An 18,074-nucleotide genomic window follows, 5' to 3' on the forward strand; every position below is an offset into this window, starting at 1 on the left:
TAGAAAGTGGAAAGGGGCTTTCTCTTCCTTGAAAAAAATCTAGTAATCCACCAAAAGGAAGATGTCCTATCTAACAAACACTGAAGGCTTACTGAGTGCCAGTTCACTGAACTAAATGCTTTTACATGAATTAACACATTCGGTGTTTAAAGTGCTAGGAGGTAGTCACAGCCAACTTAACCCCATTTTAATGTATAAGGAGGTTAACATTTAGCAAGGTTAAGTAACTTAATTACTTACAAGCCATAGTGGAAGAAGATGCAAGACTAAGTAATCCCAAACTCAAACACTATGGTTTTTAACCACCACACTGCATTACCCCCCTGCGATCTGAAGTCTCCAACTGGGCTCACGACCCTTCTTTTCCTTGTGTCAAAATGGCAGCAGCAGTGATTAATGTTTGGAAGGCATTTACAGCTAGACTTTCAAGGCTTACATTCCTCTTTTGCTAAAGTTCTTGTTCACATCTTTCATTTATGTTGAAACATGTTTCCCCCTAGAACTCGGATTCTGGGTCTGTGTTAGAGTATAGAGCTGTGTTAGGCTAAAAAAAGAAGCTCCGGTTTCGGAAATATGAGCTCTCAGGGAAGAAAATGTCAGAGACTTGAAAACTCAGTGACGTGAAGTCACACGACGGAGCCCCTTGCCAATGCAATTAGGGTTCAGAGCAAGATATTTTGTTCGTGGACGTATCCATTACAAACCCCGAGGACAAAACCTTATACCTACCACCCCACCCAAAGTGTACTAAGTCAACAAGATGAAAAAGTTGGACATGTTAAGGTGTGGTGGGGACCAGGGCAATTGGAACTCTCACACAGGGCTGGTACGTCAATTGGTGTAATCTCTTTGGAAAGTTATCAATGTGTCATAAATCTACGCATATACATACACTACGAGTAGGCAATTCTACTCCTAGAAGTTCTTCTATCTTCGCCAAAAGATTCGTATAGGATATTCATAGCAACTCTGTAGCTAATAGCCAAAATACCGGAAACAGTACAAATATCCACCTATAGGAGGGATGGATAAAATGGCCACATAATGGAATGTATTACAGGGAAAAAAAGGAACTATAAGTACTCGTAACACTATAGCTGAATTTCATCAGAAGAAATGTTGAGTGACAGGGGTGCCTGGGTGGCTCAGTCGGTTAAGCAGCCGACTTCGGCTCAGGTCACGATCTTGCGGTTTACGAGTTCGAACCCGGACTCAGGCTCTGCGCTGACAGCTCAGAGCCTGGTGCCTGCTTCAGATTCGGTATCTCTCTCTCCCTCTGCCCCTCCCCACCTCGCGCTCTGTCTCTCTCTCAAAAAATACATAAATAAGAAACATTTAAAAAATTAAAAAAAAAAAAGAAACATTGAATGACAGATCTCAACATAAAAGAGCACACAGTCATGATTGTATTCATATAAAGTTCAAAACCAGGCACAATTCATCCATATTTTTTTTTAATTTTTTTTTAACGTCTTATTTATTTTGGAGACAGGGAGAGACAGAGCATGAACGGGGGGGGGGGGGGTTCAGAGAGAGGGAGACACAGAATCTGAAACAGGCTCCGGGCTCTGAGCTGTCAGCACAGAGCCCGACGCGGGGCTCGAACTCACGGACCGCGAGACCGTGACCTGAGCCGAAGTCGGCTGCTCAACCGACTGAGCCACCCAGGCGCCCCAATTCATCCATATTTTAAATCACAATAGGAGGTGCCTATGGCTAGGAGGACAGGAGGGCCATCTGGAATTCTCTAATGGGTTGTAACCTTTTGGGTGCTGATGGATGAATGATTCACTGTGAAAATTCACCAGGCTGTGTACCTGACTTGTGGAACTCTTCTGTAGAAATATCAATAGCATTCATCAAAAAATACAACGAGGCAGAGAAGTCTTGGTGCATTTGACACATTCTTAGGCTTGTTTACCATCAGTTTAACCTGAGCGCGTTATAAAATTCCTAGCTTAGAGGAGAAAACAGGGCATATACACATCATTACAACAAGCTTAGGTATCCTTACCTGCTCCAAACTTTTGTCCCAGGTTGCTCTGTCTTTGAGCCTTTGCCCTTTGCAGGCCTTTTTTCCTAGCACACGCTTTCTTCCCTCCCGATGCTGCCAGCATCACCGCCGCGAACCAACATGGTGCCCTTGCATCATCCTGGCCTCTCCTGTCCTACCGCACTTAGATGCTTGCCTCAGTCCTTCCTCACGGCGTCCTTCCTTCTAGACAGCTCCACGCCCGCACCACTTAACACAGATCCTGGCATACGGTTAGGTGTTGAGTAAACTCCTGTTGACGAAGCATTAACACACGTCCTTCTGGTAACTTGTGAGAACTCTAAAGTGTGGCCAAGGGGGAAGACAAATCGCAGGAACTGCCATAGCCTTGCTCCGTGCACTTTCATACAGGTGACATCTTGTGAAAATCATGACCGTGGACAAGCCTCGAGGACAAAGAGACGATCCAGAAGGGTATTGCGCAATCAGAGGTGGAGGAGACAGGTACCGTTGAAAGGGAGGAAGTCAGTTTGTCCTTCGGGGAGTGCTTTCTGGAGGAGTGCTTTTGAACCCGTGCTGAGTGCTCCCACAGCAACCTCTGACGGGTGGAATAAACCTTAAACCTCAGAGACTTTACTCACCCACCCCCGGTTTCTGTGTTCTTACCTGCATAAAGGTGATCACTCTTTCTACCTCGTGCATTACTGGAAAATCTCAAATGAGACCTCTGCCAGGGTGCTTTGCGTGTTCCAAAGGCCGAGCACATACGATGAATTATAATCCTTTGCTGGCGTGACTGGCTAATTAGGAAAACCGACATGACTCTAGGTATTACAGAAAGAGAGGATTTGGCACAGGGAATTCAGTGACGAAATGACCGGATAGAAGCGGATAGAATGACCCGGAAGGCTGCCACATCTCTGCGGGAGCCTGCAGTCCACGGCCTCTGCTCTCCTGGGCAGGACTCCGGACGCCAGCCTCCGCTGGCCACCACCTCCCTGGGAAGAGCTCGGCGTTCCTGCCACCTGCAGCCAGGCGCTCCTGCCAAAGCTTGCAGCTTCCCATAGTTCCCCGCTGCTGCCCCTGACCTACAGCCCCACGTGGGCTGGAGGCACCGCCCGGAACAGAATGGCTCGTGCCTGCTGCCCCTCCCTGATGCAACCTTGCATCGGCAGAAGCGAACAGGAGCCCTGCTTCTGAAGGCTCCTATCCTGGCAGAGCAAAAAAGCAGCTAGAGGTCCAGAGGGGCAGAAGCGTAAGGACTGCAACAGACAGCATCTGGCCCTGTTTTCAATGCTCGTTATTTTGGGGGCATCTGGGCGGCTCAGTCGGTTGAGTGTCTGACTTCGGCTCAGGTCATGATCTCACGGTTTGTGAGTTCAAGCTCCATATGGGGTTCGCTGCTGTTAGCTTAGAGCCTGCTTCAGATCCTATGTCCCCATCTCTCTGCCCCTCTCCCACCCCCCCCCCCCGCCCCGGTCTCCCTCTCTCTCAAAAATAAAACATTAAAAAAAATTTTTTTTAGATACTTGTTATTTTTCAGAAGTATCCAGCCCTGATCGTTGTAACCACATTGGCATCTAAGGAGAAATGGGTCAACAGGTTAGAATTAGCTTTAAAGGTCCTTCTTTCACAAATAAATGGTAAGGATATTTCTGGTTTTGGAGAGGCTTCATTGAGCATAACTTCATCTTAAAACGTGTGCATACTTAGCTCCCAACAAAGCGTTTTCTGTAGAGAAAATCCCACCATCAGCTTGTACAGCACATTGCAAATTTTTCTGCATCTTTTTTTTGAATCCTTCACGAAACCCTTGTGAGAAATGGCATCTGTTACGGATGCAGGCATCTGAGGCTGGGGGAGGTTGAGGGACAGGTTCTGGGGGCGGGGATGGTCGGTGGCCTGAGCGTTGAAGGTGATTCACCTGCTCCCCTGACCAGCGTCCTTCTCTCCGCAATGCCTGTGAAGCAGTCGGGTACGGCAACCAGAGGAAGCTAGACCGTGTGGGCAAAGAAGCCAGACAGCTAGACCCGATCTGTACCGACTAAGTAGGGTGTCTGGGACCCAGCGCCCCTGTGATGCCTCAAGGTGCCTGAGCCAACCGTGAGCGGATGCCCTGCTCCGCCATGCCCAAGAGACACACAACTAATTATCATCATGTAATTGGATTGGTTCCGTTTTTTTAATGCAATTCTCTATAGATGTGTAGCCAAACGAAACAGATGTTGGGTGTTTGCCTCCATGTCTGCCGAGCTGCGTTCCGTGAGGAACCTTCTAAAGGTGGCTGAAGACACAGGGGATGGTTCTAAAATGCTGAGGAAAATTACTTCTTTTCCACCAGGCCCTGGGAGAATCTGATAGAAACGGAGCAAATGCTCCGCCATCGGCTGGGAAGAAGGCAGTGCCTGGAATGGCATAGAGTTCGGGGTGGAAGTTCTTCGGGCGCAGTGCACTTCACGTCAGTTCCAGGTCATCATAGACGGTGCTCGAGCCGAGGGGGGCACAGGGAACCTGCAGATGAAGTCCACGGGGGTCAGAGGGTGTAAGCCCTGGTTACCAATCCGCTCCAGAAAGCACTGATGAAATTGATGACACTGCAGAAATCCGAAGGTTTTAGAAAATACTATAAGCAAGCAAACTCCAAGGGGGTAACCCCTGAAAAATGCTCCAATTCTGGAAAGCGCAGCAAGGAGATGAAAAGCCAGCATCATCCGTCCGATACGTGGATGCGGCAAAAGCTAAGGACAGGCAGCCGTCATGTGGAAATGGGAACACCCTTCCTCCAGCCACGTGTCCCAGAAAACCAATTACACAAACAAGTACATTAAATAAATGGAATATGACATATTCATATTATACTATATAATGTGTCTTTAATCCAATAGTTTAATTTAATATATTATTAGAATATATAAGAAGTAATACATATTTTATTATAGGCTACATAACATATTAATGTAACAATTATGTTGTATGTTGTATATGCTGTTCCATATATGTGATTGCAACATTAATATATTAATATATAATTAATTTGATATTTATAACAGTTACTCTTTAATAACGATGTATGAGCACTAAACAGGTGCTTCTCATGCTCACTTGCCCCCCATGACCCGGTGAAGCAGATACTATTATTCACAGGGAGAATGAGGCTCAGAGAGGTTTGCTAACTTAGGCAAAGGAACAGAGGAAGGAAATGGGTTCCAAGACAGGACCACCTACCTCCAGGGTCCACACTCCTAAATGCTAATTTCCTTGCCACTTAAGCAACATCTGGGCTCCTGCAGCCTTTGTGGAATGAGCATTCGTGGCTCCTGCTCTGAGTCGGGAAAGAACAGTGAGAGGCAGTCTGAGCCTCAGCAGGATCTGGAAAACCACTCAGGCCTTCCTCATTTCTGGAATGGCAGCAAACTTCTCTGTGTGGCCCCTCAACAGACCAGACAATGACGCCAGAGAAACTGTGCCCTTCCCCTGGGTGTTTCAGATCATTTCCACCTGCATCTCAGGCGAGGAGCCAGGAGCCCAGCCCCCTCTATCTGCCTGCGTGTGCTGCTGTGCAATGCAACACTGAACCAAAGTGGTCAGGAATTAGGGGACCTTGATCAAGCTTGAGAAATAAAATGACAAGAAATTGAAAATAAAATGATTTTGTGATGTTTCCTCAATGCAGGACATAGCCAGAATTACATCGGGGAGCAGCAAGGAGGGAGTGGAAAAGCCCTACTAGTCAAGAGCATCTTATTCTAGTCTATTATGTGCATATTACTGTAAACATTTCATAGGAAAAAGATGACTTCAATGCTCACACAAGTGGCAAGTTAGAGTTGTAAACAGCAGGTCTCATTTATACAGACCTGATCATTCACACCTGAAGCTTGGATAGGGACTCTGCCCAGCCAAGGTCACACAGCGGGAAGGGAACAAACCAGACAGAAACTCCAGTCCACTGACTCCCAGGCACTTCCTGCCCCCACACGAAGCTGGATGCCCTTAGCTTCATAGTCAGTGTAACTTTACATTCATTCCAAATACATTATTCTTTAAAAAAAAAAATCAACAGAATATTCATGGTGTTTAATTTCAACAAGTCTTTCTCTTAAATAAAATTTCTGTACCTATTATAACGTCCTGTGTATTTACTAGAATGTTTTTTTTAAATTTCAATAGAATTATCATGAAAATTGGCATTATAATTTTTAATTCAAATTTTAAAAATGTAAAAGAAAACTTTATGATAAAACCAACTTAACCACTTTGTAAGACATCTTTCTAAAGGAAAGATTATATCCTTAAAATTTCCATTCAAAAATATATTTATTGATGGCTATGGATTCTGAATATTTCTTTCCTCTTAACTATTTCACTACTTTCTAACAAGGAAATAATGGAAATTAAGCTACCTATTATGTGACATAAATGAGAGGTTTTTCTTAACAAACGGGTCTACTTGAGGAAATAGACTGTGACTTCCCACTAGATGGCATTACAGCCACATAATTAAGGACAGGACGGCTCCCAAGAGGACTGATCAACACACAAAGCCACCATGTGGTTACAAAGAGGGTGACTTCATTCTTACCTCAGCTGATTGCAGTTTGCTGTCTATTTATTGGCTACAATGAAGACAAGGCATATTCATTACAAAAGAAAAAAAAATGTTTCGAAAAAAATAAAACAGACTAGTGAAGAGAAAAGTATACACCCTTACTTGCCACCCTAAGAACAATAATTGATCCGTCTTGTGCCAGGAAATATGCAAAGTGCTTTACGTGCTTGATTTCATTTTGCCCCAGTGGAGCGGGGAGGGCCTGGGACCCAGTTACTACTGCTTTGAAGATAAGGAAACTGAGGATCGAAGTTAACTCATTCAGGCTCACACAGTAACTGGGCAAGACCAAGATTCAAGCCTGAGTCAATGTGACACTTCGGGCTGGCCTGTCAAACTCAGCCTGATTGCCAAAGCCAACCACTGTTGACATCGTCCTGCTCCGTGTCTACAAGTATACGCCTGTCTACAGAGATACAAGGCAAAAGTGTTGCCATAAAACCTAGAACATGCTTATGTGATCCCAGTGGTTGCCATAACTTTTAACATTCAAGTAACCCTATGCAAATTCTATGGCACCTACTTACTACATATATGCATGAAAGGAAATAAATATCGCACAGTTAAGTTACCAAGTGTGTTTTCCAGCTTCGTGCCTCTCAGTATATTCAAGGCTTTAAACACACGTGGAATGAAATGAGAGGAATCTATCTGCCAAAACGGCAACAGGCCACACGGAGGAAAGAGACATTTCAAGTGACTTTATAACATACTCCCTTGACTGTACTTCATGAACGAGATATATTTTAAGGATAAAAAAAGAGCTCCAAAGAAACCTTAAATCTCATTCAGTAGTTGTTCTATTAGTAATTATGGTGGTATAGTTGTTCGAAACCATAGAAGTACACTGTGAAATAAAGCAAGAAGTAACTATGTTGATATTATCAGGAATCAGATTTCCAGTGTAAGAGAAATGAGACACAGGTATAGAGTAACAGCTTTAAAAAAAAACCCTGTAAGCTAAATTCAAAGAAGAAGTATATTAGTTTGTGATTTTTAAAAAATATATTTCTTGGGGCGCCTGGGTGGCTCAGTCGGTTAAGCGTCCGACTTCAGCTCAGGTCACGATCTCACGGTCCGTGAGTTCGAGCCCTGCGTCGGGCTCTGGGCTGATGGCTCAGAGCCTGGAGCCTGCTTCCGATTCTGTGTCTCCCTCTCTCTCTGCCCCTCCCCTGTTCATGCTCTGTCTCTCTCTGTCTCAAAAATAAATAAAAATAAAAATAAAACCTTAAAAAAATAAAATAAAAATATATTTCTTAGCTCTGTCCACAGAAATTTCTAGAAATAATGTTATCCTTTCCCCAAGAAGCCATTCTACTCCCTATATTTAGGATTCTTACACTATTGCCTCTAAAAGAGTACCAGTGGATCCACAGGAGAAATAGATGATTCAAGATCTGGGTCAGGGAATGTACCAAATGATCCTGGGACATCTTGTGTCGGAAAGAAAGGAAACGTTCAAAGACTAGCAGGGCCATGTCAAAAGGACACAGTGGCCACTTCAAAGGAACTCCCAATGTTCCAGTTTGGGGACAGTACAAGCATCACAAAAATAATTAGAATTTATGAAAACATTAAGTACGTAAAAATTCCTGACTCCGTGGTGGTACTCCAAAAAAGAGAAACCCAACAAAACTTGTTGTTTCCAATTAGGATGACTGCTTCCCTGACACCTGACTCTTAACACTGATCAATACAGAGAAAGAATCACATTTTTGTTTTTGCCTTTTAAATAGGACCTATAGTTCGGGGAAACCACATAAGTCCAGTTGATGACAGAGAGCTCTATTTTACAGAAAAATGACAGGTAGCTAATGTCAGTGGAGTGGCCAAATTAGAAAATTTCCAGGTTGCAACACCCAATGGCGTCATTGATTCAGGCAGTGACCACCAATGGAAAATAGGACCCGCGGCAATTCTCACCTAGGGATCCTTTTACCGGGGGAACTGGATTTTTTCTTGTACTGGAGCATCACTCCACAGATTAGTTCTTAACTTCCTTTACAATGGGGAGCTCGAGCTGTCACTTCCTTAACCCAGTGATCAAAATCAGTCAGTGGTAGGGGACCAACCTGGCATCGTGTGCCTGTGGACATGACGGGGTAAAACGACTTAAACAGAATCTATACCAACCTTGAAACTTAACTTCCAGCATAGATGAAATGGAGGGGATATGTTATTACTGGAGGAGACAATCAGACAAATCCAGATTGGAGGACCTCCCACACATCAACTGGACTGCTCTTTTTAAAGAGTCGGTACCTTTAAATAAAAGCTTTGGGGAAGGGAGGCACGAGGTAGGGACTGTTCTAGAATAAAAGAAACTGAAGGCAAATCACGAATACATGAGAGCTCTCATATGTACACATTCTGATTTGAAAAGGAAAAGGCTAATGAGTTATTTAGGAAACAATGGGGAAATTTCAGTATGAAGTGTTTATTAGATAATATTATGGGATTACTGCCGATTTATTAGCTGTGATTATGATATGGTGTGTTGGAGACTGTCTTCTTTTGAAGACGGGTGCTGACATGTTTAAGAGTAAAGAATCAAAAGGTTTATCATCTACATCTAAAGGCTTCAACAACAAAATACCCACGTACACAGAGGTGAAGCAAAGAGCAGTAATTTACAAACTTTAATTCAACATTCTTGTCTGGAATAAAAGTTCAAGTATACAACATGTTAGAGTTTTAAAATCCGTCAGATGTAACTTATTTATTATATTTCAGTATAGCCAGGTCTTTCTTTAATAATTGGAAACGAGGGTCTATCTGGAGAAAAAATGTCATGACTATAAAACCTTTCTTCAGTTACCTATCAAGAATATAGAGAACATAGTTGAGTGTATTTAACTTTTGGAGAGAGACAAATGCTAGCCTCAAGATTCATTCCCTAGAACAGCGGATGATCGATTCATTGAGAGCGAGAGAATACCAACAGACAGTATAAAGCAACCGATCACTACTTAATGCTTACATGTTTTACACACATGATGTCATGTAGTCTCCACAGGAACTCATGATATGGGTACTATTGACTCCCCTCTGCAGATGAAGAAACTGAGGCTTGCGGTGGGGGGTGGGGGCGGCTAGCAGTCTACCTGTTCAGGTTCTTGGGACTACGGCCAACACTCCGATCCCGGTCTATCTGTAGCTGAAGTTCTCACCATCTACATAATTTGCCTGAAAAAAAGTCTGGGCAATCTGCACAGCCCTAATGTCGCTTTAATCTTTTCAGCTAATAATTTCAGGTGTGAACCACCACAGGGCCGTGATGACACAGGTTATGTATTAATTGGGAAACCTAATAAGTCAAAGCACATCCAGCTGGGGCAAAAAGGAACTCAGAAGGAGAATCACTGACCTAAGGTCTGTAGCTGGAGGCCAAGGTTGGGTTGACTTCCCGCCAGGGCTCCTGGCCACAGTGGCCCCTGGCCTGACCCCTGCTAGTGCGAGAAACTGGAAATCCACACGTAATTCCAGAACTTGGGGCATTCTTTGGAAGACAAGGACGACAAAAGTCAAGGACAGCTTTTGTGGTTGCCGTAAATGATCCATTCAAAGACCCCAAAGTCCCTGGAGTTCTCTCCAATTTCAAATGTTTTAAAAAGTTAAGTAGACACCTCCAACCAAGTGCTGTCCTACAAACCAGCCTTGAACAAAAGTGGATGTGCCTTGCTCGGAGTCCCATACAAGGGATGGTGAGAAGTAAGGGCACAGGTGCATGGCCTTGCCCTGGGGAGGCCCAGGCCCTGTGAGAAGCGGGGGTCCTCCTTCTCACTGCAAAGGGGAGTCACTGAATTAGAATGACAGGGTCTTGTTTGTCTTTGCTTCTGTCTCAAGTTTTCTCTTGCGTGTGACAAATTGCCATAACTTAGCAGCTTAAACAATAGGTCGGGTGTAGGCTGGTGTTCTGCTGAGGCTTAACTCAAGGTGTTGGCTACTGTGTCCGGAGCCTCGGACCTCTTCCCAGGTCATTCCCGTCACAGACAGAACTCAGTTCCTTGCGGTTATAGGACTAAAGTCCCTGCTTCCTGGATGGCTTCAGCCTGGGGCCACTCTCAGCTGCTAGAGGCTGCTTCCAATGCTCACGTGTGAAAGGGGATCAATTCAGTTTGGGACACGCTGAGTTAGAGAAGAGGACATCCAAAGGGCTGACCAAAACGGCAGAATCTTTAGTGAATTCAGGAGTTCTCAATTGGGGGTGATTTGGCCCCACAGGGGACAGTTGGCCATGTTATAAGACATATCTGGTTGTTCCAACAGAGGGGAGACTGCCACCATCCAGGAGCGAGACATTAGGGGTGCCGCTAAGCATTCTACGGTGCACAGGCCAGCGAAGAATTATCCCGGCCATTGTCAGTAGTGCTGAGTCTGAGAAACCATACATTACTGGCTGGTACTTAAACCCCCAGAGTGAGGAGACGAGTGGTCCTAAAACAGAGCTCTAAGAGGAGGGCAGGCTAACCCAGGGCCTGAGAGAAAGCTGGGAAATGGGAGAGGCAACCCAGAGAACAGAGTCGAAAGCAGGTAGAGAAAGGGGGGTCGGCTCTGGAAAACCTCAAGAGCTGCTGAGGGTCAAGCAAGGAGGAGTAAAAGTAATCACCTGATTCAGGGAGACAGAGGCCGCTGGAAACTGTGCCTGGACTGAGTGAGCCGTGTGTCCTCCAGCCTGGAGGACTGAGCAGCCAGCAGAGGCAAGGGAGAAGCCAAGAGAGGGAACAGCATCTGGAGAAGACAGAAGACACTTGTCAGCACGGAGAGGACCAAGGTCTGTAACGCGCTGGTGGAGGAGGGGAGGGGAGTGACCACAGGGGGAGGGCTCGGGGAAAAGAGTGAGCACAAGAACTGGGGAGCACAGCACCTCTCACTCGGGGCCACCTCCCTAAATGGTCCACTTCAGGTGGTCCTCGTGCCCCACCTGGCCCCAGTCCTGCTAGGAGAGAGATCGCTGTGACAAAGAGGGACACCTTTCCCGCTGTGGCCAGAAGGAAGGGAGACAGGTGTGTTTAGCTGCAGGGGGGCTCAGAAGTTTTGTGGAGGAATGTTGGGGAGATGGATCCTCGAAGTAGGCAGTGGGGTCACTTTTGAGAATAAAAGGGAAAAGGGGCCAGGGGGTTGAGGAAGGGGTCTAGGTCTGTCAGTCAGGAATCCCGGGCAGGGCCAAGGGCTCAGGGGGAGCTGGGTACTCGGAAAATGAAGACTTTTCCTTCTTATTTCAATTCCCATGAGGGGTCTTGGTTTGTTCATTTTTTTTCCTCTTGGAAAAATTCTCATCAGATTTCCATCCAAGTCTGGCTCAAGTGTTAAAACATTTCTTCCCCCAAATGACTGTATTCTATCTACTGATACTCATTTTATGAGGCCAATCTGTCGAAAGATGCGGAAACTATTACAGTCAATAGAGATGGAATGTAACATTGGGCTCAGAAAGCAAAGAACAGTGATTAAAATGGGGGCATTGCTGTGCACATTGCAATGATTTTTCTAAAGCGAAATTGAGAGAAATTACATGAAGGTTCATCTGATCTCCTTAGAAGTCCTGAAACTCACAAGCGTTAAAGAATTACAATATTAACAGAAACAGAGGCTATTAAAATTAAAGGGGATTTGTTAAGAGCTATCATCTTTTTTCTTATTCCTTTTCATTGTAAGAGATGAGCCACGATGTTCTTTAAAATTCAGTATCTCCGATTTTATTATCACAGTAATCCAGTTAACTGCGATAAAATTAATGCTTCCTCCCAAATCACAAGCCTCCACCAAGATAAATGTCTTCTACATTCAGAGCCTTGGCCAATCCAATCCCTCCCTTTCCCCCTTCCCTCCCTCCCCCCACCCCCCAGGAGTAGAAGCTTCCAGACTCTTCTACAGAAGCTAAACATCTAAAGGGAAGGACCGACCATAGGTCCCATGGATGCAGGCTGTACCCCCACATGGTTGCGGTTCTGATCCGGACGCTCTTTCTCCATTACCCCCATAGTTTGGGTCAAGACCGAGCTGTGTGGCCTCTGTGATGCCCCAGCCTCATGACACACGGTTTCCGGAAAGCTGTCTCCTAACCAGTAGCCATTGCAAAATGTCAGGTGTGGAAACCTGCTTAGACTCTCAGCCAACTAAGTGTTGTTAAGGAGGGCAGGAAGGGTGTGTGCGCGCTGAGACCCAGTTTGCTCCATGATGAACACATCTGAGTCGCACTTTAGAAGATATTCGCTGATGGAAAGACTTCTTTTTTCTTTAAGCTACAGCTTGCCGCATCTATGGAGAGCGGTCCAGGTTTAAAATTGGGAGGACGTACTGAAAAACGCTAAGGTTAGAGGCAGATGGTTCTGGCTGCTGGTTTTTGTTTTTGTTTTTGTTTTTAGTTTATTTATTTTTCACACAGAGAGAGAGAGAGAGAGAGAGAGAGAGAGAGAGAGAGAGAGAGAAACAGAGCCTGAGTGGGGGAGGGGCAGAGAGAGGGAGACACAGAATTCAAAGCAGGCTCCAGGCTCTGAGCTGTCAGCACAGAGCCCGATTCGGGGCTCGAACCCACGGACCATGAGATCATGACCTGAGCCGAAGTCAGAGGCTCGACTGACCTAGCCACCCAGGCGCCCCTCTGGCTGCTGTTTTTGATGGAAGCAAGAAAAGCAGGTGGTGTTTTCCATCCTGAGTACTCCCATCCCCCCTCAGCTGTCCCTGCAGCTATGAGGGGGCCATGGACCCCCACAACCTGTACTCCTTTAACAACAATTAGAAATCTTTGGGGAAGGCGGAGAAGGGCAAGCGGGTACATACTGGCTAGGGAGCCCACCTCAGTGAACCAGCTCCAGCTTCTTCCCTGTCACTGGTTGAGAGTCCCCGGCTTCTACCTTCTAGAAGCCTTAACAACCCCTTGAACCGCCTTTAGGTCACCCATCACTTAAAGGGCAGTTACTTTTAAGTTGGAGAAGCCTCTGTGGCAATAGAGGGACTCTCTCTTCTGCCGTTTGTTAAAACCTTACGTGAATTGGTTGTTTTACATAAAATTTGCAATTACAACCTGAGAGGCCTAAGGCCACACCGACGTAAATGGCTGACTCAAACTGGGACCCTTAGTTCCAAAGTCCAGATCTTTTCCTCCATCCATCCTCAGCCCCAATCCCCTGCCCTCCCCTCTCCTCCCCCTCCCCACCACCAAAAAAAAAAGGAAAGGAGACAGGCGGTAGGATTGAAACTTTGGTCTGTTAAATGAATTTCAGTGTATCTGCTTTGATGATCCACAGACCCCGGATGGAACTCATCTCAATGATGGGCTCTAACGTGGCAGGTGCCGAATTTCCTGGCGACGGGGCCCACCCACTATGCCCGAACCTTGATCACCGGACGGGAACGTTCGCTTCTCCAAGCGCCGGCAAGGAGTGGAACTCGAGTCCCGGAGGCCTCCGCTCTTTCCCAAACACCCCGCCCTATGGGGCCTGGCGCCCCGGGGAGCCCGGAGAGCTGGTGGGGAACTGGGAGGCCGGGAGCCAGGCAGCACCGGGAGCCGGGAGGAGCCGGAGTTGGGGCAGACTCAGCCGGGGAGACTGGCGAGTTTAGGGGTGCGGAGGGAGCTGCACGGGTTTGTGATGTTGGGCGCACACAGACGTCCCCGTCTTTTCCGAGTCCCAAGAAAGCCAGTGGAGGGTTTTGCTAACCACTCACCCTGTCTGTGCCCGAGGCCACTTGCGGGAACAAGCGGTGGGGGCGGCGGCGGGGGGGGGGGGGGTACTTCCTAGGCAGCTGGGGCGTCCGGATCTTCCAGTGTTTCAACTCTTACCGCGGTCTGGTTCGCCTCTGCGCGTTTTTCGCGCGGGGACTCCGTAGGACTCCAGTGCCACTGTCCTGGCCCAGCCAACCCTGGCCTTGGGCCCTCGCGTCTTTCACCGCGGTGACTTTCCTCGTGGTCCCAGCCCCTAGACATCCGTGGGCTCTATCAAGACTCCTGGCCCAGCACAGCGGCCCTCTGCTCCCTGGGGCCCCAACGACACAGGGGCCTGGATGAGGAGATTCTGCAGGGCAGGGTGCCCCGTGGTCGAGCAAGGATGCCGCGCGTTCGACTGGGGGCCTGCGAGAGACGTGGGGTCTGGCAAGGGGCCAGGGCAACCGGGACTGAGGGGACCTAGAGGCCAGATGAGGCGGGGATAGGTGAGATCCCTGGGGACTCTGGTCCGGGGCTCGGGTGGTACTAAGTCGGGGGCACTAAGTCGCGTCAGGACCAGGGAGGGGCTGAAAGCTGACCCCGGGGCGGGGACCGCCCGGGGGTGCCACTCTTCCGACGCTGTGGGGGGAAGGGAGGGGGCTCGCCACGCACACTCACCCGGGAGTGCCCCCCCCCCGACGGCATTTAAAGGGCGGAGGGCGGGGCCCCGCGGGCCGCACCGGGGAACGGCGGGCAGCCAAGCTGGATGGGGCGCCCATGAGCTTCGGCGCCGAGCTTCCCGGCCAGGCCCGGGAACGGCCGGACATGGCCTCGTACCGCGACGGCTCGGGTGCGTGTCCCGTCCCGCACAGCCAGGCCGGGGCCACCGCGCACCCCGTGGCCTACGCGCGCGCCGATCTGGGCGCGGGGGCGGGGGCCCAGTGCCCGTGGCTGAACGCACCGGCTCTCAGCCCCGCGCCCTACACCGCCGGCCCCCGGCCCGCGCCCCCCTACGCGGCCCCCGGCCCGCTCCTCGGCGCCCCGGGCGGCCTGGCGGGCGCAGACCTCGCGTGGCTGAGCCTCTCGGGCCAGCAGGAGCTGCTGAGGCTGGTGCGGCCGCCCTACTCGTACTCGGCGCTCATCGCCATGGCCATCCAGAGCGCGCCGCTGCGGAAGCTGACGCTCAGCCAGATCTACCAGTACGTGGCCGGCAACTTCCCCTTCTACAAGCGCAGCAAGGCAGGCTGGCAGAACTCCATCCGCCACAACCTGTCGCTCAACGACTGCTTCAAGAAGGTGCCCCGCGAGGAGGACGACCCAGGTAAAAAAAAAAAAAAAAAAAAAAAAGGCGCGCCCCATCGTCCAGTCCAGGACTCCGCGGATGCCGGCCGCCCGGCCGCTGGCACTTAGGACCAGCGTGGCTGGGGGCAACCCAGTCCCTCCCGCACCGCACAGCTAGGGGAACTGAGGCGGGAGGAAGGGGAGGAGGGCAGCCTCCTAGACGACCCCGGAACCCGCAGATCCTGGCTTCGGGTCTACTGCTCTGTGCGTCTTGAAAGCTCTGTGCGCTCCCGCGAAGGAAGAACCCGGAAAGCCGGTCAGCTGGGCCAGCCTTGGAGTTAGTCCTCTGGGCTCCAGTGTCCTTTGCTGTGAGATGGGGAAGACCGTGCCTACCCCAAGAACTGGAAAGACAAATGGCATGCCAGTCCGGGAAGCGCTGGACACGACATCGGGGCCGGGCTCCACTGGAGGAGCGACAGCCCCCGTCCAGGTGGCTCTGCTCCCCATGTCTTCTCCCTGGCCTTGAACTTAAAGGGGCTCCGTATTTCTTGGTTGTCGCCCTTCCCAGGCCTTTCTGGGATGTCCACGTTCTTCCCAGTCCGACTGTGGAGGCCGTCGTGGGGGGGGGGGTGGGGGGGGGGAATGATGGAGGGACCGGTGGGGGTGATCTTTTTGAAGTTGACCTCCATTCCTCAAGCGCACACCATGGTCCCCCAAACCCCGTATTTTCCGAGCTGAGCCCTCTCTTCTTGCGCAGGTAAGGGCAATTACTGGACCCTGGACCCAAACTGCGAGAAGATGTTCGACAACGGCAACTTCCGACGGAAGAGGAAGAGGAGAGGAGAGGTGAGCGCCGCCGCAGCCTCGGGAGCCGGGAGTCCCGGAGGAGCCACGGCGCCGGAGCTGGAGGCCCTGGGCGCCGCCTCCCCGGACCTGCAGGCCCCGCCGTCCCCGCCCGCGCCCGAGGCGGCCACCTGCCTGTCCGGTTTCGCCTCGGCCATGGGCGCCCTGGCTGGCGGCCTCGGTACCTTCCCCGCGGGCCTGGCGGGGGACTTCTCAGTCGGGACACCGACGACGGTCGCCGCCCACGGGCCCCGGGCCCCAGGCCCCGCACCCGGCTTCAGTGCCGGACGTCAGACCCCCGCCTTCCGCGTGGACCCCTTCGTCTACCGTCGGGAGGGGACCGAAGTGTGAGGGGGGCCGGGACGTCCCCAGTGCTGTGCGGACGTGCGGAGCTCAAGCCCGGTTCCCGCCTGCTTGGCGCCGCAGAGTCAGCGCCCCAGAGAGAGCGCAGAGCCCCCGGAGCCGCCGAGAACAGACCGAGGCGAGCGCGCGTCATCCCCTCCCCCGCCCCGGTGGCCCCGCTGTCCTGCCTCACCCTCACCCGGCGACCGTTCAGACGGGGCAAATGGGCCGCTCCCTGCTCCCCCTGTTCTTCCAGCTGCTCTGGACCTCGAACCTGTGCTCTCTGGCATCCGCCTTAAAGGGGCGACAGGCTGGCGCTCGGCTCCAGCTTTTAGGAGGGGAGCCTGGCCCGCTCCAAAAAGCCTTCTAGGTGCTTGCGGGAGGGTGGCCCGCGTTCTACCCGCGGCCCATTTCCTCCTCTTCCGGCCCAGCCTGGTCCACCTGGTGGCGCAGGGCCTTCCTTCCTTTTAGGGAAGCGGGCAGGGGGGTTGTGGCGGCGCCGTGGGGCCAGGTAGCTTGTCTTCACCGTCACCAGCACTGTGGCAGCGAGGGGGGAAGGGAATCCCGACTGGGACGCGGGTAGGAGGGACTTTCTAGTGGCTGCAGCTGTGGGTGAAGGCAGGGGAGAGAGCAGCAGGCGGCCAGGGGACTCCAGCGCCTTTCCCTGATGGTGCCTGGCCGTCACCGACCCTGTCCTGGGACCGGGAGCCTCAGGGGACCGCAGGAGCAGTGCCTAGCACCCCAGAGTCACAGGATGGGCTCCAGTTTACTCCCCCACCCCACTCCCACCGGCTCACTCTTGCTCCTTATCCCCCAGTTTGGGCCCAAGCTGCCCCCTGCATGCAGAGGGAAGGGACAGCCTCCTATGTATAAGTGAGCCCACTCTCCCACCTGCTATTTACCCAGAGGGTTCTCTTGGGAGCCTACAGCCATTGAGAGGAGAACTTTTGGCCTCGTACCACACTTGGCCTGGGGCGCCAATCATTCCGGCACCTCCAGGCACCGTGGGTGCTTGGCAGGTGCACCCTCTTTCCCTGAGCCCAGGTGGTTGGAGGAAAACAGGGAGAGAGGAGTTACCTTGGGAGGAGGGTAGCAGATTAGTGAGCCAGACAACCCCCCCCTCCTGGCTGGCAGACTGAATTCAGAATCCAGCTGGCCCCTGGATGCTGCAGAGAGGCCAGAGATTGGGGACATGGATACAACAAACCAAGAGTTGGGGTGAATTTGGACCCTGGGTCACGTCTCCCTGAGCCTTCCTGGTGGCAGACACAGACTTGCTAAGGTCTCAGCATCGCGGGACATCTCGCCGCGGGCTGTAAGAAGGTAAGCAGCACCGACGCCAGATCTCTTTTGGAGAAACA

The 18,074-nt window shown here is 50.5% G+C and overlaps 1 protein-coding gene across 1 annotated transcript; it reads left to right on the forward strand.

The window, feature by feature from the left end:
* Positions 1–15,024: 15,024 nt before the first annotated feature.
* On the forward strand, positions 15,025–17,824 carry FOXI2 (forkhead box I2). The gene is made up of 2 exons (XM_019424581.2): positions 15,025–15,568; positions 16,286–17,824. Exons 1-2 carry the CDS (start codon positions 15,025–15,027, stop codon positions 16,720–16,722), a joined length of 981 nt encoding a protein of 326 aa, XP_019280126.2. The 3' UTR covers positions 16,723–17,824.
* Positions 17,825–18,074: the final 250 nt, after the last annotated feature.

The sequence above is a fragment of the Panthera pardus genome, unplaced genomic scaffold (genome assembly GCF_024362965.1).
Source record: "Panthera pardus isolate Hobbes unplaced genomic scaffold, ASM2436296v1 HiC_scaffold_22, whole genome shotgun sequence".
Taxonomy (NCBI): Eukaryota; Metazoa; Chordata; class Mammalia; order Carnivora; family Felidae; genus Panthera; species Panthera pardus.

Bases quoted from the DNA above. Each gene is read 5' to 3' on its own strand.
- FOXI2 (XM_019424581.2), top strand. From the start codon at position 15,025: ATGAGCTTCGGCGCCGAGCTTCCCGGCCAGGCCCGGGAACGGCCGGAC. The intron at 15,569-16,285 runs GTAAAAAAAAAA...CTTCTTGCGCAG, and splicing joins CCGCGAGGAGGACGACCCAG to GTAAGGGCAATTACTGGACC.